Here is a 26,949-nt window from a genome sequence, read left to right on the forward strand (position 1 = left end):
TCACCTCAATAAATTCAATTAAAGTTTTAAATGTTTTGTTTTCTGTTTGAAATTTTCCAATATATTTGTGGTCTAAACCTAAATGATTAATTTCTTTCAATTTTGCTGGTGCGACAAAAAATTCGAAATCATCAACGGTCATAGAAAAGGGCCTATTATCATCTACAATTTCTTTCGCTGGTCAAGACAATATGTCGGCAGCGTGTGTTTTCCCTGGTATATGGTGCCAGTGATACAAGGGACTCTCTAATACTAGCGGAATTCTGTATAGCTTTGATTACCCATCCTTACACTTACAGAGCAATGTAATTGCTTCACAATCGATTAGAAAATAAAAGTCCCTTCCCCATATATAAAGTTCAAAGTGTTTTATAGATTGCACCAATCTAACGAGCTCACCTGAAATGTTATCCATTTTCATAAATTCGCATGAAAAAACTCTGCTGAATGTGGAGACTAGCCTTAACCGTCCGGTGACGTCTTTCTGTAGAAGGAAACCGCGACAAGCATCACCGGATGTATCTACCGCCATTCGAAAATGAAGCGTTCTCTGATAGATCAGGGAACACTAAAAATACAGAGTTTGGGTTGTTTATTTCCATTTTTAACGAGTTAAAACTCTCTTGTTCATCTTTTCCCCAAGACCATTTTGAATCTTTTCTGAGTAGCTTCGTTAGTGGTGCCGATAATTTTGCGTAATTCAAATAGAAGGAGCGGTACCAATTTGTTAGTCCTAAGAAACATCTAAGTTCCGCTATATCTCTGGGAGGTTGAATGACTTTTATGGCGTCAAGTTTGTTCTTGAGCGGCGCAATGCCCGCCGCTGGAGTCACTTCATGTCCTAATAGTTCCAGACGCTCAGTGAAGAATTGGCGTTTATTCATCCCCAATTTAACATTATTTTGCAAAAGCCTTTCAAACAGTTTTTCAAGGTTTGCCAAATAATCATTATCGTCACCCCTATTCGCAACACAAATATCATCAATGTATAATGTCACAATATTTCCAAAAGTTTCGGTATCAAATAAAATGCTAGCCCACTGACAAAAGGCTTGAGGAGAGATATTTGACCCTTGTGGACACTTCGTAAAAGTGTACATCTTTCGTTCCGGTGAGTTAAATGAAAAATATTTTTGTGAATCTTTATGTAATTCGACATTATAATACGCATGCTTCATGTCCAAAATGGAGTATTTATTTTTGGAGCTTAATTTCTGAAGGACATTTTTGATAAGAGGCATAGGCCACGCTGAATCTTTGATCATTTTATTAATACCTCTCATGTCCCAAATTATTCTCGAGTTATTCAATTCTCATTTGTGTTTTGAAGCAACCTCGCCATTTTTCGCCTTTCCAATTAGGAAAACGTGGCTACAAAATTCACTTCGTCCAGGTCTGATGACGCCAGCCTTTAAAAGCGCAGCGATATGCTTTTGTAAGACGTCTTCATGGCAAGTGGTAAATTGAATCATTTTGGTTGTGGAGGTGGAATATTTGGATCAATTACAACTTTGTATTTAAACAGGTCATTCTTTCCTATGTCATAACTATGGCGCGAAAAAATTTGTTTATATTTAACTAGAATGCTGCGAAATTTACCTTTCAGTAAAAGCTTACCAGTGAGATGATCTAACTGGAAACCGTTAATAGAAGTATCATCATCCCATTCCTCCTTTTGTGAAGAACTTATCTCGGTTTCTATTTTTATATCTGCCTTAGCGGCCTCAATCAATTCATTAGAAATTTTTTAAAACTCTCCTAAAATCGTGCGGCGAGACAGTTTTATTACCGTGTCCCTATCATTAAAGATAGCCACCAAACTAGCATTACGAGTGACCACGTGTACTGAGCATTTCAAATTGTCTACTAAATCATCTGAAGGGTAGAATAAAACTGTAGAACTGTTTGCAACGTCATTACCATCTCTGGATTTAAAGTTTAATTGAATAATTTTCATAGTTCCAGGGCCAACTGAAAGGGCTTTTGGTAATACAACACTACCTCTACAAAACGACTGAAAATTGCAGGGGTTATTCTGTCTAGCTGATAACCCAAATGTAATGGAATTTGTATGGAGGTCAATTGTGGAATTCAGAGCATGCAAAATGTCCCATCCGAAAACTACCTCGTAATCAACATTAGGAAAAATAAAAAACTCCCAATCTAAACGCTTCTGTCGGTTCTTGTCGGAAACACAAAGCGGAAGCATGACTTTCCCAGTAATTGGCAGGGACTCGGACCCTAGTGATTTTATACGAGCTAACGTTGGCATAAAATTTTGTCGAAATTGAGGGGAGATTTGGTTAAACAGTCTTTTGCTAATTATCGACTTATGACAACCTGAATCTAAAAATGCCGAACACTATATCACCTAGCTTGATCTTGTGGAGCATTGGGAACTGAATGTTATCATTTATCTTGGAAAGTAGCCCAAGATAGCATAGAACTTCCTCTAGGTTTCCCCCCCCCGACTCTGATTGGATTGTTTGCTATTGCTAGTTAAAATATCACTGGAATCTAACATTATTTGCTCTATTGGTTTAAATTGAACATTTAACTTAGTACTAGAAATCTTTTGGGGTATAATTTTACTACCAACCATTTCCCCCCAGTTTTGGTCGGTTCACTCGTTTCCCGGAGTAGCACTTCTACGAGTATTCGCTCTTTCGCAATGGGCTCGAATATGTCCATATTCCTTACAAAAATAGCACTGTATATTTTCATGACGCGTATCCCTCTTTTCATACGACCTATTATCCCAACAATTAACCGCTGGGTGACCTGGTTTTCCGCATGATCCGCATTTTTGTTAGAATTCCGTAACGCTGTGTCTCCCCCCGCAAGTAGGACACTTTTCTTCTCTCATCAGAATAACTATCCCTACTCTGCCCACACTCGTAACTTACCCGACAACGAACACTTCCTCGCCCACGGCCTTGAAAACCTTTATCTTTGAGTCCGAATTTCACACTCGTCAGAGCAGAAAGATATTCGTCGGAAAAAGAAGACGTGTCTCCTTTCCCCACTATCTGTTCTATCTGTTCATATTGTATTGCAACCTTATATGCATCACCTAAACAAAAAAAAAATCTGCACTATTCTCCAAAAAATACCGTTTGTAGGACGGTCTATCCACTCCTTGAATAAATTAAGAACAAATCTTCCAAGAACTACACCATCAACCCTGGCTTCTAAGGACACCCTACATGACCTTCCTAATTTTTGCATCCTTCTATAGAATAGATATACCCTTTCATCCTTAATTTGAGCCACGCCTACAAACTCTGCAACCATTTTGCCTACTATTTTGCCTGGGGCATATACTACAAGTAATCCACCTTTTAAACTTGACAAATTTATAATCGTGGGATCCAGATTCACAAAAAAGGAGCGAAACAAACCATGGGCCAAAAATGACGCAAAGCTTTTGAATCAGACCAATTTAACAACAACTGCAATTTTTGTAACTTTGTAACAAATTTTGTACCAAACTTAATTATTTTTCCACTTTTTGACTCTGTGAGTGGCGTTATTACTAAAAAAAAAGGGTCAATTAGCGATCCTATTACTTGGGACTGTTGAGGCTGTTCTATTGGAGGATTAATTGGGGTAGTGCTCAGGGGAGTTGGAGGGTTTGTTGGGACCCATGTCTTGATATTTTGAAGGTAATCATAAAGTTCATCTTGATCGAAATCAGGATCATTTGAGTCAAATAAAAGAGGTGGAACTATGCCATTTATCCTTCACTGTCTTACAAAATCAAAAGCAACCTTTTTGTTATATCCAATTTCCACAAGATCAAGTATAGGAATAAAAACTGACATATTGAGATCAAAAATTTGAAAAAGCAATTACTCTAAAAATTTAAATGTTGGTTTTAAACACAGTTCTTTAAGTACGGACGCTAGGTTTTGGGCAATAAACTTCACTTCTAACAACAAGGGTCTAATAAAATTTACTGGGTTGGTTAACCGCGTTAAATCACTTACGAAGGGTCGTCTGTCTTACATCCAATTGCAGTTGGTCTCAATTAAATCACTAGCGTCAAATGGAGTCACAATTGAGAATTAATTTTCGATTATCGAATTCACAATGTTAAATTTTGTTTGGAAACTGTCAAATGTAGATCACACGTCGAATGTATAAAATCAGGTAAAAAAATACACCAAACTTAAAATGGCTAAGTGAAGGTAGAAATCAACCGGAGACTTTCAGTTGTAGAAATTTGAATTAGTAGGTAGAAGCTATCGCGAGGAAATCCATATTAGGCATTGTGTAACAGCCTATTTAAAAATGTTCATTTAAAAGAAAGTGTTTCTCAAGAAGGCGCTTTGAATAGAAGAGAGTGTAATACCTCGTAACATTTCGATGTCTTTTTATCAGTCTTTTGTAGTATTTGCGGCTCAATATCACAAGCAATTTTGGTAGCGGGCGAAATAGCTCTTCAATATGTTGCCAGTATTTAGCGTAAGATGTCGTAAGTACTTACAACGGTCACTCAAATGTCACTTGGAGGTTTTCCCCTAGTGATATATGCTCCACTAGTCTTAACCGCTTGCCACCACTCTGTAAACCTCTATTTAGTTCTTTCTATATGCCCTTTTATAATTGGCAGATGTAATGGTTTACGTAAATTCGAAGATAGTCAGTAAACGTTGGTATAAGGTCTTTATTGAATAATGTGAGAATACACACAGAGAAAATTAGGTAGCACAAGAACAACTAGCTACGACGAAGGCGAACGATGGACTGCCTTTAGAAATGAGCCAAGAATGTAGCTTTCCTGGAACGGAAGTTCCAGCTATTGGTTGTTCAACCATGCCTGGAAACGGACCCTTTCCCACGACTAGCCTTAGTCCCAAAAACCCCCCCTGGACTGTTCTCGTTGACATATACATGGCCAAATCTCTAAGAAACGAGACACCAGAAAAAGCCTTCTCGAATTTATGTTCCAAATACTTTACACTATTATCGACTCTCGATCTCTCGCAAAGGATAGGTAAAGGAATATACAATTGTCAGATGAGAAGGCAGGTGCATAGTCTGCATAGATAACATGCTCTTGCTAGTGAAATTTTTATTTCAGGCCGTAATTATACCCCTTACAAAGGGCGTAATAACACCCAACTAAAACTAACTTTGCCACAGCTGGTAGCATGCGGTAAAAATGCGTCGAGAAGACTAAATAAAATTCTAGATTAAAACAAAAATGACTTTACCAGTAGACAAAATGGCTTCCCTATCAACGGTGCTTGAAATTTCCAAAATTGTACCAGAATATGCGGAAATTTCGGATGTCGATAAATCCATGAAAAAATTAACAATTTTTGAGACAAATTAACAGAGAATCGATGAGAATTATTCATTCGATTATATTAGGGGATAGGACCCAATAAAAAGATATCCATAGTCTGTCAGATGTTTAGTTCATTTCCCTGTACCCCTATCGTTTTCAAAGGCCTTTGTATTTTCGGCCATACATTACATCAAATTATGCCAAGGGGAATTCGCGTTTTAATTGAGATGTGGGTTGTTTCCGGAGATTAAGAAGCTAGTTCAGCCAATTTTTCTTGATGGTTGACATCATCGAATGTGCCAGAATTTAATTCTACGCTTTTACTAAGTATAAATTTTGTGAGAGTGAGAAATTTTTAGATTTAATCATGCATAGCAAAATTAATTTTCACAGATCGCGTGGATTCTACCTTCTTCGAAATCCCAAATCTGATGAACAGCAAAAAAGACAATAATTTTGATTGGTTGGACAGATATACAGAATGGCAATGGAATTAACCCAAGTGGATGATATAGTCGCGGATCCATGAGCCAAGGGTAGCTGCAGTGGAGCGGTAGAAAAGAAGAAAGAAGAGAAGATAAATAAGTTTGGTGATTTTGAAGTTGGTGTTATTTATTTCATTATTTTATGTGATGATTTCATATAATTTTATGTGGCGTACGAGGCTCCAGCCAATCTACCGGATTAGCGGTCATTTGTCTTAGCAGGAAGGTGCTGAAACCTTCGTTTCTTTTTTTTCATTAAGAAAATGTCCTTTATTTTTCTCTTCTTTTGTTCTGTTAATTATCACCTTTACTTTGCGTGGGTATCTTTATTTTTCTCTAAATAAAAGTAACGGCATTTTTTTGTGATTGCGCATTCAGCTAAATTCACGGACGGTAACTGCGTAATTATAGAGTTATTTTCCTTATACCTTAAACTCTCTTTAGGATGAGAATTTTGTACTCAGCAAGAGATCTTTCTTCGAGGGACAGAGAGGGCATTGGGGGACTTCGATCTTTATGGTGCCTGGGGCCGAATAGTGTGGCATTTGTATACCACACGGAAAGTAAAGTTTTCAGAGAACCCTGACGGCTGTGTAAACCACCAGAGATGGGACAAGCAGAAATCTATGCCGCCTAGAATTTACGCTGGCTTCTGGAGTGCTGCCAGATTACTCTGGTGGCATTAGAGGCTTTCCTCAATTTCAGTGTCAAAGGTAATCCTCTTCGCCCTCCCCCTCCAATACCTGTGTAATATTAGATTCCATGACCCAATCGTCGTGGTCCAAGAGTAGCTACATAACAATGAATATCAGGACAAACAAAGGTATTTCTTCTATTAACCAACTCACTGAATGGGTAAAAAATGACCTGTAATCACAGCCAAACCTTTTGCCCAATTCAATTTTTAATGTTAACTGACAGAGCTCTAAATACGAAATGTTGACTGGAATGTATTGAAGGTGCTTCATATTGTAGTGGCGAATGTGTTCGTGACTGGTTTTTCGTTCGAGAATACGTAGAAGGGGGACATTGCTATTACAGACTCTCGATCTCTCGCAAAGGATAGGTAAAGGAATATACAATTGTCAGATTAGAAGGCCAGATTATGACTTACAACACCTATCTCTGGGCCCTGGGGGGTTGTGTCGACCCTGGAGTTTTAATATCTGATGGTTGAACTATTTTTAACAAAATAGTCACCTGAAATTTTTATTGGATGGGTTTATCCATACGATACGCCCAAAGGCGTTGAGGACGGGAGAGGCTAGTTGCCCTCCGATCTTTTTTACTCTGAGAAAATGAACTACAACTTTTAATTCCCATTCAAATGAAACCTCTCTGAAGTTTATACAAGTATACCTTCCATAAGAAACATATATGCCCCCAGATCAGTACTTACAACGCCTGCCGAACGTTTACGAACGTTTTTATTAGCAATAAATACACGAAATTTACGAATTGACTTACGTAACGACCTTCTATATTCATATGTCTTTATTACATACATTAGGTGGTTCGCCCCCTCGTCAATACCTTGCTCTTTAAGATAAAGTTTGAATTTTTTTACAATTCTTTAAAAATGGACCCTTAATCACAAAGGCCGCTATTTAGAATAGTAAAGGCCATACGATTCCAATGTTTTCTTATTTTTTTTCCCCAGAGGCACTTCGTATGGAAGGGGTCGTCGTAGAAACTTCAAAGGGGGCTGTTTCGATTGGAAATCGAGAGTTCTAGTGCCCTTTTTAATAGTCGAAAGTGATTGGAGGGTAACTAGCCCCCCCCCCCTCACGCCCATCATTCCCCCAAACACATCCAATCAAAATTTTGAGACAGCCATTTTGTTCAGCGTAGTTGATTTCCAGATAGAAAATGTGTTTTTGAGGAGGACACTCCCCCACATCTCTCAGGGCAAGGGTTTTAAGTTATGCCCTGGGGGTATATATGTTTTTTATAGAAAGCGTTGTCATAGCAACTTAAAAAAAATGCTCATTTGATTAGAAATTGAAAGGGATAGTGCCCTTTTTATTATTCGAAAGTGATTGGAGGGCAACTAGCCCCCACCCCCCACGCCCATCATTCCCCCAAAAAAATCCAATCAAAATTTTGAGATAGCCATTTTGTTCAGCGTAGTTGATTTCCAGATAGAAAATATGTTTTTGAGGAGGACACTCCCCCAAAACACTCAGGGCAAGGGTTTTAAGTTATGCCCTGGGGGCATATAAGGTTTTTATAGAAGGCGTCGTCATAAAAACTTCAAAAAACTCTCATTCGATTGGAAATTCAAAGGGCTAGTGCCCTTTTTAATAGTCGAAAGTCATTTGACGGCAACTAGCCCCCCCCCCCCGCCCACCTTTTCCCCAAACACATCCAATCAAAATTTTGAGATAGCCATTTTATTAAACGTAGTTTTTAGTTCTGGCAATTAGGTTTTTGAGGATGACAACTCCCCCACAGCCCTCAGGGCAAGGGTTGTAAGTTATGCCCTGGGGCCATATAAGGCTTTGTATAGACAACGTTCTCGTAGAAACTTCAGAAAGGGCTCATACGATTGGAAATTTAAATGGCTAGTTTCCTTTTAAATAGTCAAAAGTGATTCTAGGGCAACTGACACCCCTTTCACGCTCACCATTTCCCCAAACACATCCATCAAAATTTTGGTATAGCCATTTTGTTCAACGTAGTTGAAAGTTCTGGAAATTATGTATTTGAGCAGGAAACTCCCCCCCCCCCACAGTGTTCAGGGGCAAGGGTTATAAGTTATGCCCGGGGGGCGTATATGGTTCTTATGGAAGGAATGCTCGTATAAACTTCAGAGAGGGTTCATTTGATTGAAAATTGAAAGTTCTAGTTCACTTTTTAAGCATCAAAAGATATTGGAGGGTAACTAGCCTCCCCCCCCCAAACCCCGTTTTTACAAATGCATCCAATAAAAAATTTAAGATAGCTATTTTGCTAAAAATAGTTGAAAAATCATATAACAAAAATTCCGGTGTTGACACAACCCACCAGGGCCAGGGGGCAGGCGTTTTAAGTTATGCCCTGGGGTCATATATGGGTCTTATGGAAGAGATGTTCTTATTAACTTCAAAGAGGGATCATTTGATTGGAAAATGAAAGTTCTAGTTCACTTTTTAAGAGTCAAAAGAGATTGGAGGGCACCTAGCCCCCCCTCTCCGCGCCCTTTTTTCCACAAACCCATCCGATAAGAACTTTGAGATATCTTCTTTTAAAAATAGTTCAAAGACCATATAACGAAAACTCAGGGGTCGACACAGCCCCACCAGGGCCCGAGGGCAGGTGTTGTAAGTTTTGCCCTTGGGGAATATGTGGTTCTTATTGAAGGGATGCTCTTAAAAAAATCAGAGATGGCTCATTTGATTGGAAATTGAAAGTTCTGGTTAAATTCTGGTCAAAAGAGATTGGAGGGCAACTAGCTCCCCCAAGCCCATTTTTCCCCAAATGCATCCAATAAACATTTTGAGATAGGCATTAAGTTTAAAATTTCTCAAAAGTCAGATAACAAAAACTCAGGTGTCGTCACAACCCCCCAGGGCCCGGAGGCTGGCGTTCTAAGTTATGCCCTGAGGCATATATTGTTCGCATGAAAGGGATTTTGGTTTAAACTTCAGAGAGGGATCATTTGATTGGATATTGAAAGTTCGAGCTCACTTTTTAATAGTCAAAAGAGATCCGAGGACAGCTATCCCCCAACCCATCTGATGAAAATTTTTCGATTGACATTTTGTTAGAAATAGTTTAAAGGTCGGATAAGAAAAAATCTGGTGTCAATAGAACCTACCAGGGCACAGGGGAAGGCGTTCTAAGTTATGCCCTAAGGGCATGTAGGGTTCTTATGAAAGGGATTCTCGTATAAACTTCATAGAGGGCTCATTTGTTTGGAAATTTAAAGTTCTAGTTCACTTTTTATGAGTCAAGAGAGTTAAACTAGCCCCCCCCCACGCTCTTTTTTCCCAAAACCCGCCCGTTACAAATTTTTAGACAGTCAGTATTTTGAAAACCTTTCAATAACTAGATAACAAACACACCCCCCAGACCCCATGGGACAGGCGTTGTAAGTGTTGTCCTGGGTGTATATACTGTTCTCATGAAAGGGAATCCCGTATAAACTTCAGAGTAGGGTCAGGTGATAGGAAATTGTAAGTTCTGGTTCAATTTGTAAGGGTAAAAAGATATCCAAGGACAACTAGCCCCCCCACACCCTTTTTTCCCCAAGCCTATCTGATACATTTTTTATAATAGCCATTTCATTAAAAATAGTTTAAAGGTCAGATAAGAAAAATTCCTGTGTAAAATTGCCACAAATAAATACGATATTAAATTTGCTTTGAGGATCCAAATACTACCATAGTTTTGACCTGATAGCAGGATTTTGGCAAATAGCCTTAGACCCAGAAACAAAGCACAAGGCAACAGTAATTTTAGATGACGGAAGAACGTTCACATTTGAACATATGCCTTTTGACTTATTATTTGGTCCAAACTGTTTTAGCCAACTAATGAATCTAGTATTAAAAGACAAGGAACAAGGAAAAAGCACAGGATTAGATACAAAAAGAAAAAGGGATACATTAGCTTATTTAGGGGATGTAATATTATTTACTGAAAATCTAGAAGAAAATTTTAATTGGACTTAAAGAATGCTAGGAAAATTCGAAAAAGCAGGGTTAAAACTGAAACAAGAAAAGATAAACATTGTGCTACCAAAATTTATCTTTGTCGGATATTTGATGAATCAGGGTACGATTTCGCCAATCCTAGAAAAATTCACAGTGATAGAGCAATTAAACTCCCAAAAGATCGGAAAAGTTGTAGATCAGTATTCTGGGTGCTAAGCTGTTTCAGACGATATATCACAAATTATGCGAAAATAGCTCAGCCTTTGACATATCTTTTAAAAAAAACTAGGGAAATTTGAATGTCCAACAGACGCTTATGGAAGCACTGGCAAAACTCTAAAGGGAATTATTGAACGCTCCGGTACTTAAATTGCCAGATTTGTCACAAGAATTCTGTTTACAAACAGACGCGTCAGCATATGGAATGGAAGTGGTATTATAGAATATAAGTTTTGAGGTGGAAGATTCAATAGTCCAATACGCCAGCCGCTCTCTGACAGAGGCAGAAAGAACATATTCAACGGTTGTAAGAGAATCCTTGACAGTAGTAGTTTTTACCGAATATTTTCGCCAATTTTTGCTCGCCAAACAGTTTACTACTACTACTACTAACAACTCATCGCAGCACCAAGCCGCCTGAGGCCAACACAGCTACGCATGCTCCTCCTCCACCCCAACCTATTCAAAGCCTCCCATTTTACACCCGCCCACGAAGTTCCCATTTCCTTTAAATCTTTCTTTATGACGTCCTCCCAACCCAGACGGGGACGACCTGCTTTCCGTTTAGCCCTAGATGGTTGGCCGAAAAGAACAATCTTCGGCAATCTGTCATCCTTCATCCGAACAACATGCCCTGACCACCTCAACCTTTCTTTCATTATAGACCTAGAAAGCGGTATTGAACCACATTTTTCGTATAGCCTATTGTTTGAAATACGGTCAGTCAGCCGGGTACCCAGAACAATCCTTAAGCAATTTCTCTGGAAAACATCTAGCAAATCTTCATCCGCTTTTCGGAGCGTCCATGCTTCAGAGCCATATTTGACCACTGTCATCACTGTAGCTTCTAAGATTCTAATCTTGGTTTGCAGACTTATCTTCCTATTCTTCCAGACTTTTTTTTAACTGTGAAAAAAAACACCCTGAGCCTTGGCTATTTTATTTTGAACATTTTCACTGCCCCCACCATCTTTACTAATAATACTACCAAGGTAAGTGAAACTGCCCACCTGATCAATCTTTTCATTACCCAACATCACCTTTTCATCTTCACTTATTCCTAGCCCTAGTGACTTAGTCTTCCTAACATTAATTTTCAAACCAATACTAGCACCCTGAACTCGCAAAGCCTCTAAAACTTCATTAATTTTACTCACACTTTCATCTAGGATGCTTAAATCATCAGCATAATCCAAGTCCAGGAGACTTTTTCCTCCCCATTTGATTCCGTGGTCTCCCATTGCCTTTCCTGTGCTCTTTAAAACAAAGTCCATCAAAATAATCCTTATAAAGGGGGATAGAACACAACCTTGCTTAACTCCTAATTTAATACAAAACCAGCTGCTAACCTGATTTCCTACCTTAACCGCAGCAGTGTTATTCTCGTACATAGCACTAATCACATTAATGTATTTGTCTGGTATACCATACAAGGATAAAACCTTTACTAAAGCTCCTCTATCAACAGAATCGAACGCTTGCTCATAATCTATAAAACTGAGGACCAAAGGTGTTTGAAAACTTAGGCACTTCTCAATTATTAACCTAAGATTGAAAATTTGGTCAACACATCCTCTACCTTTTCTAAAACCGCACTGCTCTTCTCTTAAAACTTTGTCTACGGCATCTCTCAGTCTAAAAAGTATCATATTACTAAGCAATTTGCTACCTACAGAGACCAGACTAATGCCTCGATAATTACCACACTCACTTTTATCACCTTTCTTATAAAGTGGCTTAATTAAGGTTTTCCTAAAATCATTAGGTACTTCCCCTTTTTCAAAAATCATATTCATAATCTCCAATGACTTATTTCTAACCTCAGGGCCACCATATTTAAGAAACTCATTTACTACCCTATCAGCACCTGGAGCCTTATTATTCTTTAATCCTTTTAGTACTGTTTCTAATTCCTCCTCACAAAACAAATCTTCCTTCACATCCAAGGCATCACAAACTTTTTCATTTTCCTCTATATTTTTTCCTGCAACTCTATCTTGGTTAAGCAAATTCTCAAAATGTTCGGCCCATCTCGCTTTAGCTTTTGTCTTATCGCTAATTGCCACCCCATTCCTATCTTTAACTGGGACAAGTCCGGATTGACTACTACCTCTCAATTTGTTAACGTGCCAGTACAATTTTTTACTATTATGCTGTCTAGCTGCATCTTCTAAATCCTCGGCAAAGTTATCCATGGCCTCCACTTCACACCTCCTTAGTTCATATTTCAATGCTTTCTCCACTTTCTTTACATTTCTTTTGTTTTCATGTGATCTATCACTCAGATAATTCTTGTACAAGTCCTTTCTCCTTTCTATTAAACTTAAAGCTTTTTCACTAATATTCTTAGCTGCAGTTCACGCTTTCTTCCCTAATACACCTTCAGCAACTTCACAAATTATTTTTCTAAAATTATTCCAACTATCTTCCACATTATCAAATTTTAAACTCTCAAGTTTAGTATTCAACTGTTCCTGGAAAGTTTCTCTTAAATTCTCATCCTGGAGTCTACTAACATCATAACGTCTCGAGAGGTAATTACCCTTCCGATTTTTCAGCTTTAAATTAATCCTTGACACTACTAGATGGTGATCTTTACTTTTAACATCTATAACAGCGCTCCTATATACCCTAGTATCTTATACTGATCCTGCCAGTCTTCGGTTTACTATAAAATAATCAATAATGTTTGCTGTCTTACCCTCACGTGAATACCATGTTAGCTTATGAGCCATTTTATGACCAAACACCGTATTGGTTATAACTAGATTGTTATACCTACAAAATTGCAAAAGTATGTGTCCATTACTGTTTTCTTTTCATAAACCAAATTTACCTAAGCTGGGATACCATCTATCCTTATTTCTAACAACCTGGGCGTTAAAATCTCCAAGTAATAACATAATATTTCTACCTGGGACCTTGTCTATTTGCTCCTGTAACTGTAAGTAGAATTCATCTGAGTCACTAGTATCTCCATCAGTCGGTTCTACAGGGGTGTATACTACTATAACTGATACCCTGAACTTTCTAGTCATAAAATGAGCAATTAGTATTCTATTATTAATACCTTCTCAGCCTAAACAAGACTTAGCAGCTTCCGTATTCATCATGAGCCCTACTTCCTCTCTACGTAACCCATCCTTCCTGCCTGAGTAAACAAATTCTATATCACCTAATTTCATGCTTCCTACCCCTGGGATATGAGTTTCTGAAACTCCTAATAGATCCAGTTCGAATCGTCTGAATTCGTCAGTCAAAATGTCGATACGATAGTTTACTTTCGCGTAAATCAAAAATCACTAATTGGGTTACATACAATGCAAAATTCTTCAGGGAGACTGACAAGATGGGTAACGTGATGACAAGATGGGTATGGTGACAAGATGGCCATAATCAGCTTTGTGTCTTTGAAAAGTCCATTTATAATCCCATAAAATATATCCCACCTGGGTTTTAATATTTTTTCGGTAAATGTTTTAAGTTAAACTGTTTTAAAAAAGCAGTTTTTTCCATTCCTTAATCTTCTTGTGGTTGTGGTTTCGGCAAAATTTACTCTTGGCTTGCAAAATTTATGCTTAATTTTGGACTGCCTAGTGATTATATATCTGTTTTTAGCTTTACCTTGTCACTGCTTAGATTCGATAATTTTGAATATGCGATACCTTTCTCAATTTTAATGATTTGATTTTCCACAAAAATTGAAGGTTACTCCTTTAGAGTGTATCCACCTATTATAGGGTCTATCGTTTTGTTATTACCTCCTTTGTATCTGACCTCACTAAGACTTGAGCCGTTGTTCCTCCCTCTATTGTTATTTTCCTGTTCAAGTTTTAAATTATTTTCCGGACTGTCACTGTTTTTATCCGTTGTTACGAAAACTTTTCTATTAGTTTCTGTTGGCTTGGTTATGGTTATATTATTGGTTATGGGCTCCCACACGATTAAATATTTTTTTAGAGCGTCCACTCCTAAAATACAAGGAATTTGGAGTTGTTTATATAATATCACTGTTACCTTTATTTCTTTATTCCCTGTGCTAACTTTTAATGGACATTCCTCAAAATTGTCAGTTTGTGACCTGTTACCGATGTCAGGGTATTATGGCATCTGCTAACGCTATTTTGCGCACTAAGGGGAAACCTTCTGAAAACATTATTTGTTATTAAAAATTTTAACGCGCATCAAGTATTCATGGTAAGTGTTGTAAACAGTCAATTTTAAAATAATATAAAATTGATAAGTCATTATTTAGCTCCGTATCACAACATTCTAAACTATAAAGGGGTCTTAGAAAAGGTACAGCTCTGTTGACCCTTAGAGACTGGTTCCTCCGTTTAAATGCCCACAAACCATTTGCCCCAAAGTTTTGGGGCTTTACCAGTTCTCTTCCGTGTTACTATTTTGACCTTGGGTGCTGTTACCGTTTGATTCCTAGGTATAAATTCAGGAATATTACTTGATGCTTGCCATTTATTATTTGTTTTCTGCCTTCTTAAATTTCTGCCACCCGGTGTTCTGAACAGGTGTCTTGTTTTGTATGTTGAGCCTTCCTGATGCATTCTATGCCAACCATCTGCCGCAAAATGATTCAGTTTGCCCCAATAATGGAAATTGAATTGTTTCTATAATGCTTGGTCATCTGCCGTTCCGCATGGGCTCTATAGCTATTTCTGTATATTCTTGACCTATCACTAATCACTCCTGGTGACAAAAAAAAATATATAATAATGAAACACAAAAAAAAGACGCATCTGTACTAGGGAAAATACGACATTAAACTTTTCCTTTTATAGGGGCTTCAGACATCCGCTCAAGGGTACTCAGACATGCTGAGCTTGATGGCGTATTTTTGATCAAGATTTTCTTCTTTCTAGGTTGTATTCCTTCTTTTTCTATTATGCGAACTTTCTTTTGTACCAATAGTTTATTATGTTTAACTTCAAACTGGAAAAAATAGATAGCCTATTTAGAATCTCGATCAGAAGCTGACAATTTGACTTAATGTTAATAAAACTTAGGTTCTTATGCTTTCATTATTGATAAGGATCGCTCTTTGATTGTAATTCGTTACCAAGAGGAATTTGATTTGCTTACACCAATCAAATTATATAGAAAAAATGTTTGTGGAAAGCTGGAAAGGAGTCATTCAGTCCCAAATTAGATATTATATTACAGTTTTAAGGGTCAAAACCTATTTGCTAGGCAGCCAACCTTAAGCCCACACACATTTTACTTTTTCACTTGCTGCTACTCTTTTATTGAATTTCTCTACATTGCTCTCTTGTCTTTGGTTCCCTCATATTTACTTTACAGTCCCCCATTTTCAAGGGGGCCCTGACCCCCCTTGTCCTCTCCCATGCAGACATCCATGGTTAAGAGCTTGATTTCGTAAATAAGTGTGTTTTTCAAAGCAAGTTTCTTTAAAAGATTGTACCTTCGGCCATTTTCAATTCAAAAAGATATAGCAAAATATCTTTTAAATGGCTTTTCTTTTACCATTATAATATTGAAAAACTTAAAATCTCTGAGACTTCACGGAATTAATAGGCTACCATTATATTTTAAATAATCAAACTACTTTCATCAGTTCTTTCGCGTAATCTTGATTATTGCCGCACTTGTCTTCTTTTAATGATGTTTTGACAAGCAAATTCCCCATAACTCAAAATACGCATTGCTTCAGTAAAGCTTAAATGACACCCAGGCCGTTTAGAGGATTTGAGAAGGGGATATACTCACTCCCCAGGTAGCTTTTATTTGTAATCCCCAATTAGTCTCTAAACAGGTTTTTGTTGTTGTGTTGTTATTGGTGTCATTACGAATAAAAAACACTGCTTGAAAAACAAACCGTTTTCAGTAAAGTGCAAATCACGCTTTGGCCTTTCAGAGTTATAGGAGGGTCAAAGTTCTACGTTATATTCCTGGTAATTTCTGTTTGTTTTAAGTTTTACTTGACTATTCACTTCGATTTTCGTTAGTTCTGGGATTGTGCTTCTGTCATTCATCCATAAAAACTTCTGCACGTTTTAAGGTTGAATTGTAATAATTCTAATTTATTGTTATTGCAGGAATTATTATTTATCCCTGCTTGTTCTAGGTTTTAGCATAGCCCCTTGCTTTTTTTTCAGGACTTTTTTTTATTTCATTTTTTTAATTACTCGTTTATGGCATAATTGTAAATGTTCATAAAAACAGTTGTATCATATAAAAAGTACTGCATATCACGAATAGAGACGACCATGCTAGAATATATCAGTTTAGGCAAATATCCCTCCTTTATAATATATCCATAAAATTTTGCTTTAGAATGGCAGCTATGGTAAATCAAAAGACACTAAGTAAAAACGCTTATTAAACTGACACTTATAACTCACTCGATCAAATTGAATAGGTAAATCAATCCCTTTTCTTGTATCCTGGCTGGTATCCTTCCTATATCAACTTGAAGCTCCTCTTTCCCACAAAATGGAAAAGAGATATTCTCTGGAATGGAAATAGAAAATTGATATCTCCTATTTCCCCTCTTTAGATGAAAAATTAGCTGGAATATGAAGCTACTGTCGTCAAAATGACTTGAGGCTCATATCAGAAGTAAAACATCAGGCCTCCTTGTGCAAACCGCTGACGTTTATAATAATAAAAAGACAATTCAGTCGTCATCATTAGCATTGGTTAATTTTGTTATTAGATAATAAATAATAAATCGTTAGAGATCACACTTAATCTTTCTTGAAGTTGGGCTTGAGGTTGAACTTGAGGATGGAGTTTTTTACGATTTATTAATGTTCTTTTGGGGTTGACGTCTCTGCGACAGGCTGGGACGTGTTTGGTGGTCTTTAGGGATATTAGGCCTTTTCCAGCGACAAACCGAATGGCAAATTTATAACCTGGATTGTAAGAGGTTATGCTCCAGAGAAATCTAGGGCTGCATTCCAAGCGCAACGAAAGTAACCAAAAGTAACGAAAAACTTACTTTTTCGTTTCTGCTGACGTTATCGTAGTCACTACTGCTGACGTTATCGTTACATTACTACTTAAAGCGACAGAAAAGTAACTTCGGGTTTTTTTTTGGTTTTTTTTGGCAGCTTTTATGAAATATAGTTCATGAAAATCCTTAGTGAAGTAACTGGGCATCATTACCATTATAAGTATTACCATTAGTTGAAAAAGTTACTTCACAAACATTCTGGAGGGATGTCAACTTCAAGTAACTTCTGTATTTAATGTAAAGTTTCTACGGTTCACAACCTGTGGTACAACATAGATCGTGAGTCATAATCTACTACTACTACTACTAACATCTCACATCCTGTTTTTTAGATAAGAATTGCCTAGGATGGGCCCCGGGGGGGGGGAAGATATCTTTATTTTGATGTCATTTGTACTTTAAGACCAAACAAAACACGGCAACGTCAAGTAAGATAAAAACGATACACAGTGAAAACTAATGTAGACATTGAAAAAACGATTTAAAAAAGTTCACTGATATAGCAAGATACGATTAATGACTAATATTCGCTTTAAAGGGGGGGGTACCAAAAAAGGCTCGCCTAAAGGGAAAAAACAGGATTCAGGCAATTAGCTAGGATTTACTTATTTTCACATTTCAGCGTTGATACACTACCCACTACATACAAATGCATAATGGTTTTAATCATTTGAAATACATGAGTAATTTGTTACTTTAAAAAACATAATCTTTTCCAAAAATGAGGACCGGCCAAAAATGAGGAACGGCTAAAAAAAGTAAATAAATAAACAAAAGAAATACTTCTCGTAATTACGACTACAAGTTGAATAGCCTAGTCAACTTCAGAGTTTTCAAATATAGGGTCGTACCTGTTTCTCTTTGATGAAAGCTGCAATAACAAAAATATTCCCAGATATTCCAACAACAGTTACTGAAGCAAGGTAAATAGCGTAATATGTGTATAAGGAATCTTCGCTTTCACGTCTGTTACTTATGCCTTGTATCTAAAAATTAAATATTAAATTTATGAATTGTTTAATAGAATTAAAACAAATAGCATAATATACTTTATGCTATTAACCATTAGAGCGTAACAGAATTGAATACTGAAGTACTACAATAGTTCATGGTAATGACCAATATGTTAAGAGTAGCCCTCCTCCATAGTAACGGACATGCTAAAAAACAGCAGCTTTGAAAATTTTTGTACACGTAAAAGTAATGTAATTTTTATGGGGGGGGGGGGTCGAAACAGTGGCTATATTTAAGTTAAACTTGCTTTTGAAACCTTTGAGCATAAGATGATTTTTATATTTTAGAAAAAAAGAAAACATGTAAAAGAAATGGTAGGAATGTAAAGGAAAATATTTTAGAAAAAAAAAAAAAACATGTAAAAGAAATGGTAGGAATGTAAAGGAAATATTTTAGAAAAAAAGAAAACATGTAAAATAAATGGTAGGAATGTAAAGGAAATGTTTTATAAAAAAATAAAACATGTAAAAGAAATGGTAGGAATTTAAAGGAAATATTTTAGAAAAAAGAAAACATGTAAAATAAATGGTAGGTATGTAAAGGAAATATTTTATAAAAAAATAAAACATGTAAAAGAAATGGTAGGAATGTAAAGTAAATATTTTATGAAAAAAGAAAACATGTACAAGAACTGGTAGGAAATTAAAGTAAATGTTTTAGAAAAAAAGAAAACATTTACAATAAATGTTAGGAAAGTAAAGGAAATGTTTTAGAAAAAAAGAAAACATGTAAAAGAAATGGTAGGAATTTAAAGGAAATATTTTAGGAAAAAAGAAAACATGTAAAAGAAATGGTAGGAATGTAAAGAAAATGTTTTAGAAAAAAAGAAAACTTGTAAAAGAAATGGTAGGAATGTAAAGGAAATATTTTAGAAAAAAAGAGAACATGTAAAAGAAATGGTAGGAATGTAAAGGAAATATTTTAGAAAAAAAGAAAACATGTAAAATAAATGGTAGGAATGTAAATGAAATATTTTAGAAAAAAAGAAAACATGTACAAGAAATGGTAGGAAAGTAAAGGAAATATTTTAGAAAAAAAGAAAACATGTAAAAGAAATGGTAGGAATGTAAAGGAAATATTTTAGAAAAAAAGAAAACATGTAAAAGAAATGGTAGGAATGTAAAGGAAATATTTTAGAAAAAAAGAAAACATGTAAAAGAAATGGTAGGAATGTAAAGGAAATATTTTAGAAAAAAAGAAAACATGTAAAATAAATGGTAGGAATGTAAAGGAAATGTTTTAGAAAAAAAGAAAACATGTAAAAGAAATGGTAGGAATGTAAAGGAAATATTTTAGAAAAAAGAAAACATGTAAAAGAAATGGTAGGAATGTAAAGGAAATATTTTAGAAAAAAATAAAACATGTAAAAGAAATAGTAGGAATGTAAAGGAATGTACATGTAAAGGAAATTGAACTATCAAATTCAGCTCCCAAATAACACTAATAAATTAGAACTGATGACCTAACTCTATCTTTCAAAAAAATTTTGTATTCTACTTCAAGGATAGTTAGGGATGGCAGTTGTTAATGTGAATTTTTAGCTCTAGTGCCTTTTTTTTTTTAGCAGCAACAGGTGTTGCTAACAAACGGCGTATTCGTTGCAATACTTATGGATATGCACTGTGCGTGTGAGAATTTTAGGGTTGATAGATATGAAGCGTCTAATAATCATAAATCCCTTTAAGGGATTTTCAGAGTGATAGCTGCAGTTCAACACTGATTTGGGGTAATTTCTGTCCGTTTTGGTTCTATTATTCATTGTAAGTTAGATTCATATACTAGTTTTTGCTCGACCCAAAAGCTTTTCTGTATTTTTCATTAAATATCAGAAATAAGTGGCAATACATATTTATTTTTCTCCTTAATCCTTCTCCTCTATATACCTCTTCTTATATATTTCAGTTATCCTATCACAAGGGTAAAATCAGAATGAACATTTTAGGGCAGATGTGGCCATGTCGCTCTCAAATATTGACATATTAACAAATATCTTCCATATTTTTCAATATCCTTTTCAGATGGTTCTTTAGTAAGGTTTGAGTCAACGCATCCCTCCTCCAAAATAAATTCTCACATGCGCATCTGCCTCCTACTACTTCCCAGGAGTTCTTCCGCAAAGGTTCATTTCTAGTCCTCCCATTTATACTAATAAGAAGCATAGTATGTGGAATAGTTTTAATAAAGCTTAAGAGGCTCTATAATATCACCTTAACAGTTTTGATGCAAACGACTTTGATCGTCATGTATTTAATGAGAGTAGATGAAGTAGATGAGTAGTAGATGAAGTAGATGAAGACTGACGGAATTTCAATTGACGTCATGTAGTAGATGAAGACTAACGGAATTCAATTTTCAAAAATTGGTGCTTTTTGAAACATTCTGAAGAGAAAACTGCCAAAAATTAATAGATGTAAATGAATACAGTTAACAATCTTATTTCTGATCTTTTCATTTAATGTTATTAGAGAACTTTGAGGAAGAGATCCGCAACTTGAAGTAAAGAAACTAAAAGCTATAAAAAGTAAGCTATTGAACTATATTTAAGAAACAGAAAAAAGGAAGCATTTTAGTGACTTTGCTAGATAATGAGGCGCGTGTTTCCTTGGTACCCATGTTAACCTAGGGAACAAGAAAAATTTCATACTTAGCAAGAATGTTGTCAAAAAAATTGAGAAAAATGTGTTAGTCAAGGGGGAGCCTTAGCTTACTTTATGAAAAGGACAGGACTGATTTGGTAAACAGGACATTGAAAGAGCAGAAGAATCTAGAAGTAACCTTGGTGGCTAATTTAGGCCTATGCTAGCGCTTGTTTTGAGTGGCGTCGATTGGCCAGGGAGGATACAGGGGTGAATATAGGGTGCATTCCTCCTCGACTATATTTATTGCCCCCTCCCCCATAGATTCTGACAAGTAGCTTCGCTGTTTATTTTTTCTTGAAAAAACCTTTTATGGTATTTTCATCGAAAAAAAAACAATTTTTGTGTAAGGGTGGACCAAGAAATGATCCGGCAAATTATCGACCAATTTCAATTTTATCATTATTTAGTAAAATATTTGAAAAGGCTATGCTTTCTCGTCTCCTTACTTTCTTAAAATTTAGAAATTTTCTTCATGATTTTCAAATTGGTTTCTTAATGAAGCGCTCCACTGAACATGAGTAGAGATGACCCTATTGATCCGATCAGTACAAAATTCGGTAATCAAAAGAACGTATCTCCGATCACTACACCATATATGGGCATAGAGTCCCTAGGGAGAACACGTGGTTAATGGGGTCAATGACCTCTTTCTCCAGGTGTGTTTTTGACACGCTCTCAGCGAATGCCAAGGTCAATGTTGTTTTGGGCACGCGATAGAGTCATTAGGGAGAACACGTGGTTAGTGGGGTCAATGTTGTTGTTGTTGTTTTTGGCACGCTCTCAGCGAATGCCAAGGTCAATGTTGTTGTTGTTTCCGGGCAAAGTTAATGACACTTCCTTCCTGTTGTTGTTCGAGGCAGATGTTATGAGTTTCCGGGCAAGGTTAATTAATGTCTGACAGATGACGTCAAGTTAATTAATGTCTTTGATGTATTTCCAAAGAGAAATGTCTCCGGGGCAATGTTTAGATCACAGATGATGTCATGATTGATTGATCGACATGGAAGGGGAAATAATTTGTTGTTTCTAAAGAGAATTGTCTCCAGCGCGAAGTTTATTAATGTCTGGATTTCTTCCAGAAGAATCGTTTCCGGGCAAATGTTTTGATCTTAACGCGCGAAAAGGTTTCTTTGTAATTTGAAATGTGACAGCCCAGGGATCCCAAACAAAAGGAACACGCTGAAATTACGTTTAGGGATTATTTGGGCGAAACCGTTTTAGCCATTTTATGGAATTATTTCGGCGAAACAGTTAGAGGCATTTTAAAAGATGATTTTAGAAAAGGTTTTAGAAGAGAATTTGAGGGTAAAACTCTCTGGTCGTTATAATACACACGTTCCATTTGAACAGTGTTGTGAGGTCCTCTACCCCAACCCCAAAGGGTTCCGATCCCCCTACCCCAACCCCGAAGGAAGCCGCCGGTCCTCACAGGTTCTCTGGACTTCCAAAGGGCCCCCGGCGCCCCAAAGGCTCCTGAGCCCCCGTTATAATACTTTTTTAAGGCTTTATTAAATCTTTTCAGAAAAAATTATTTTTTTATGGAATTACTTCGGCTAAACAGTTATAGACAATTTAAAAGATGACTTTTGAAAAAGTTTTAGAAGAGAATTTGAGGGCAAAACTCTTTGGTCATTATAATACAAAAGTTCTATTTGAACAGGGGTGTGAGGTCGTCTACCCCAACCCCAAAGGGTTTCAATCCCCCCCTCCCCACCCCCAAAGAACCCCCCCGTCCGCAAAAGTTATCTGGGCTTACAAATGGCCCCCCGCACCCCAAAGGCACCTGAGCCCCCGGTATAATAATTTTTTAAGGCTTTATTATATCTTTTCAGAACAAATTATTATTTTAGGGAATTATTTCGGCGAAACAGTTAGAGACATTTTAAAATATGATTTTTGAAGAAATTTTAGAAGAGAATTTGAGGGTGAAACTCTGTGGTCGTTATAATACACAAGTTCCATTTGAACAGTGTTGTGAGGTCCTCTACCCCAACCCCACAGGGGTCCAATACCCCGCCCCCCACCCCCAAAAAAGCCCCCGGTCTTCAAAGGTTCTCTGGGCTTCCAAAGGGCCCCGCGCCCCCAAAGGCCCTTCCCAGACCCCCAAAGGCCCTCCCCGGGCCCCCAAAGGCCCATCGCGCTCCCAAAAGACCACAGGGGTCTCAAAGGCCATCACCCGGTCCCCAAATGTCCCCCCGGCTCCAAACTGGCCCTCCGGACCCCCAAAGGCCCGCCCCCGGGCCCCCAAGGGCCTCTGGCCTCCCAAAGGGCCCCCGGACCCACAAAGACCCACCCCCGGTCCCCAAAGGTCCACCGGGCGCCCAACGGACAATTCAGGCCTCCAGGGCCGCCAGACTCACAAAGGCTCTCCCCGGGCTCCCCAAGGACCACCCACTCCGTGGTGTAGTTTTAGTTAAAAGTATAAAGTGTTTTAGCTTAGAGTAATAACTTGGAGTTTCTTGAAGTTCTAGTTTAGTTTAATTTTAGTTAAGAGTTTGATGTTTTAACTTTAAGTTTCAGTTCTAGTTTTAGTTTTGTTTATTTGTAATAAAGAGTTTGCAGTTTTAGCTTAGAGTCCTAGCTTATAGTTTAAGTTAGAGTTGTTATGTAATTTAGTTTTAGTTAAGATTATAGAACTTTACATTAGAGTCTTAGCTTAGAGCTTTATTTAGAGTGGTATCTTATTTTATTCACATTTCAGAATTTAGATTCTTATCTTAGAGTAAGATCCCAGAGTTTTAATTAAAGTTCTAGTTTGACTAAATTTTAGTTCAGAGTTTTGAGTTTTAGCTTAGAGTCTTATCTTGGAGTTTTTTTTTTTATAGTTCAAGTTTATTTTAATTTTAGTTAAGATTTTGATGTTTTAAATTTGAGTTTAATTTAGAGTTCTAGTTTTGTTTATTTTTATTTAATATTTTATATTTTTTATCTTAGTGCTTTTTTTGTATTTATTGTTTTGTTTAATTTTATTTAATAGTTTGAAGTTTTATCTTAGAGTATTAGCTTAGAGTTTTTTTTATGATTCTAGTTTAGTTTAATTTTAGTTAAGAGTTTTATGTCTTAACTTTGATTTTAAGTTAGAGTTGTAGTTTAGTTTAGATTTAGTTAAGAATTTAGATTTTTTATATTATATTTTGATCTTATACATTTTGTAGTAGTTCTTGTTTATTTTATTTTTATTTAATAGTTTAGAGTTTTAACTTAGAGACTTATCTTATAGTTATTGTTATATTTCTATTTTAGTTTAATTTTATTTTAGAGTTTAGAGTTTTATATTAGTACTATCTTATAGTTTTTTTTTTTAGAGTTCTACTTTAGTTTAATTTTATTTAATAGTTTTATTTTTTTTTTCCTTTGAGTTTAAGTTAGAGTTTTAGTTTAGTTTTAGTTAAGAGTTTGGTGTTTTACCTTATAGTCTTAGCTTAGATTTTTAATTTGAGTTATAGTTTAGTTTAGTTTTAGTTAATATTTTATAATTTTATATTATATTTTTTTTTTTATAGTTATAGTTTATTTTAATTTTATCTAATAGTTTGATTTTTTACCTCTGAGTTTAAGTTAGAGTTCTAGTTTAGTTTAGTTTTTGTTAAGAGTTTGGTGTTTTACCTTAATGTCTTAGCTTAGAGTTTTTAGTTAGAGTTCTAGTTTAGTTTAGTTTTGGTTAAGAGTCTAGAATTTTAGCTTAGAGTCTTAGCTTAGAGTTTTTTTAGAGTTCTAGTTTATTTTAGTTTTAGTTAAGAGTTTAGAGTTTTGTTGAAGTTTTAGTTTATTTTAGTTTTAGTAAATAGTTTAGAGTTTTAGCTTAGAGTCTTAGCTTATAGTTTTTGTTAGATTTGTAGTTTATTATAGTAATAGTTAGTAGTTTATAGTTTTATCATAAATACTTATCTTAGAGTATTTGTCAGAGTTCTAGTTTAGTTTAAATGTAGTTAAGAGTTTAGAGTTTTATCTTAGAGACCTAGCATAGAGTGTTAGTTTAGTTTAGTTTTAGTTAAGATTTTAGAGTTTTAGCTTAGAGTTTTTGTTAGAGTTCTAGTTTAGTTTAGTTTTAGTTAAGAGCTTAGAGTTTTAGCCTAGAGTCTTATCTCAGAGTTTGTGTTAGAGTTCTAGTTTAGTTTTAGTTAAGAGTTTAGAATTCTAGCTTAGAGTCTTAGCTTAGAGTTTTATGTTAGAGTTCTAGTTTATTTTAGTTCTATTTAAGAGCTTATAGTTTTTAGCTGATAGTCATAGCTTGGATTTTTTTTTTAAGTTGTAGTTTAGTTTATTTTTAATTAATAATTTATAGTTTTAGATTAGATCCTTATATTATAGGTTTTTTTAGAATTGAATTTTAGTTTATTAATAGTTACGAGTTTAGAGTTTTAGCTTAGAGTAATAGTTTAGATCTTTTTTTAGATTTCTAGTTTAGTTTAAACATATTTAGTAGTCTGGAGTTTTAAAATATAGACATATCTTATAATTTCATATTAGTTTATTTTTATTTAAGAATTTATAATTTTTTAGCTTAGAGTCTTAGTTTATAGTTTTTGTTAGAGCTCTAGTTTATCTTAGTTTTAGTTAAGAGTTTGATGTTTTACATTAGATTTTTTGTTGCAGTTCTAGTTTAGTTTAGTTTTAGTTAAGAGTTTAGAATTTTATCTTATAGCATTAGATTATATTTTTTTTTTGTAGTTCTAGTTTATTTTAGTTAAGACTCTAGAGTTTTTATCTTAGATCAAGGTATTAGAGTTTTCGTCGAAGTTATAGCTTAGCTCAGTTTTCTTTAATAGTTTAGCGTTTCAGCTTAGAGTCTTATCTTAGATTTTGTTTTAGAGTTGAAGTTTATTTTAGTATTAGTTAAGAGGTTAGAGTTTTTAGCTTAGAGTCTTAGCTTAGAATTTTTGTTAGAGTTCTAGTTTACTTTAGATAATGTTAAGACTATTGAGTTTTACCATAGTGACTTAGCTTAGAGTTTTTGTTAGAGTTGAAGTTTTAGTTCAGTCAAAGTTTAGAGTTTAGAATTTTCGCTTAGATTCTCAGCTTATAGTTTTTTTTAGAGTTATAGTTTAGTTTACACAGTGTTAATAGTTCGTAGTTTTAACATATAGACATTGATTAGAATTTCAGTTTAGTTTAGTAAGAGTTAAGTGTTTAGAATTTTAGCTTGCAGTCTTATCCTAAAGTTTTTGTTAGAGTTCTAGTTTAGTTATATTTATGAGTTTGGTGTTTTAAATTATAGACTTATCTTAGAGTTTTATTTTAGTTTAGTTTTGGTTAATATTTTAGAGTTTTAGCTTAGAGTCTGAGCATAGAGTTTTTGTTAGAGTTCTAGTTTAGTTTTAGTTGATAGATCATAGTTTTATCCTATTGTCTTAGCTCGGAGTTTTTGTTAGATTTATAGCTTATTCTAGTTTTCTTTAAGATTTTAGTGTTTTAATATTATATCCTTAGTTTGAAGTTTTCTGTTGAATTTCCAGTTTAGTTTAGATTTTTATCTTATACTTAGAGTTTTAGTTTAGTTAAGTTTTATTTAAGAGTTTAGAGTTTTGTCTTATAGTCTTAGCTTAGTGTTTTTGTTAGAGTTATAGTTTCGTTTAGTTTTAGTTAAGAGTTTAGAGTTTTATCTTATAATCTTATCTTAGATTTTTTTTTATAGTTCTAATTTACTTTAGTTATATTTAATAATTTT

The 26,949-nt window shown here is 35.4% G+C and overlaps 1 protein-coding gene across 1 annotated transcript in view; it reads right to left on the reverse strand.

Moving 5' to 3' along the window:
• The window catches only part of LOC148950668 (melanopsin-B-like), a 78,465-nt gene extending 57,502 nt beyond the window's left edge, over positions 1 to 20,963 (reverse strand). The window contains exons 1-2 of the mRNA XM_089091915.1: positions 20,850 to 20,963; positions 18,480 to 18,614 (exon numbers count right to left, since the gene is read on the reverse strand). Of these exons, the coding sequence (XP_088948041.1) occupies positions 18,480 to 18,614; positions 20,850 to 20,963 (249 nt within the window). The remainder of the gene's footprint in view (positions 1 to 18,479; positions 18,615 to 20,849) is intronic.
• Positions 20,964 to 26,949: the final 5,986 nt, after the last annotated feature.

This window comes from Artemia sp. Qi Xiang Cuo, chromosome 7 (assembly GCF_049724085.1).
Source record: "Artemia sp. Qi Xiang Cuo chromosome 7, ASM4972408v1, whole genome shotgun sequence".
NCBI classification, from domain to species: domain Eukaryota; kingdom Metazoa; phylum Arthropoda; class Branchiopoda; order Anostraca; family Artemiidae; genus Artemia; species Artemia sp. Qi Xiang Cuo.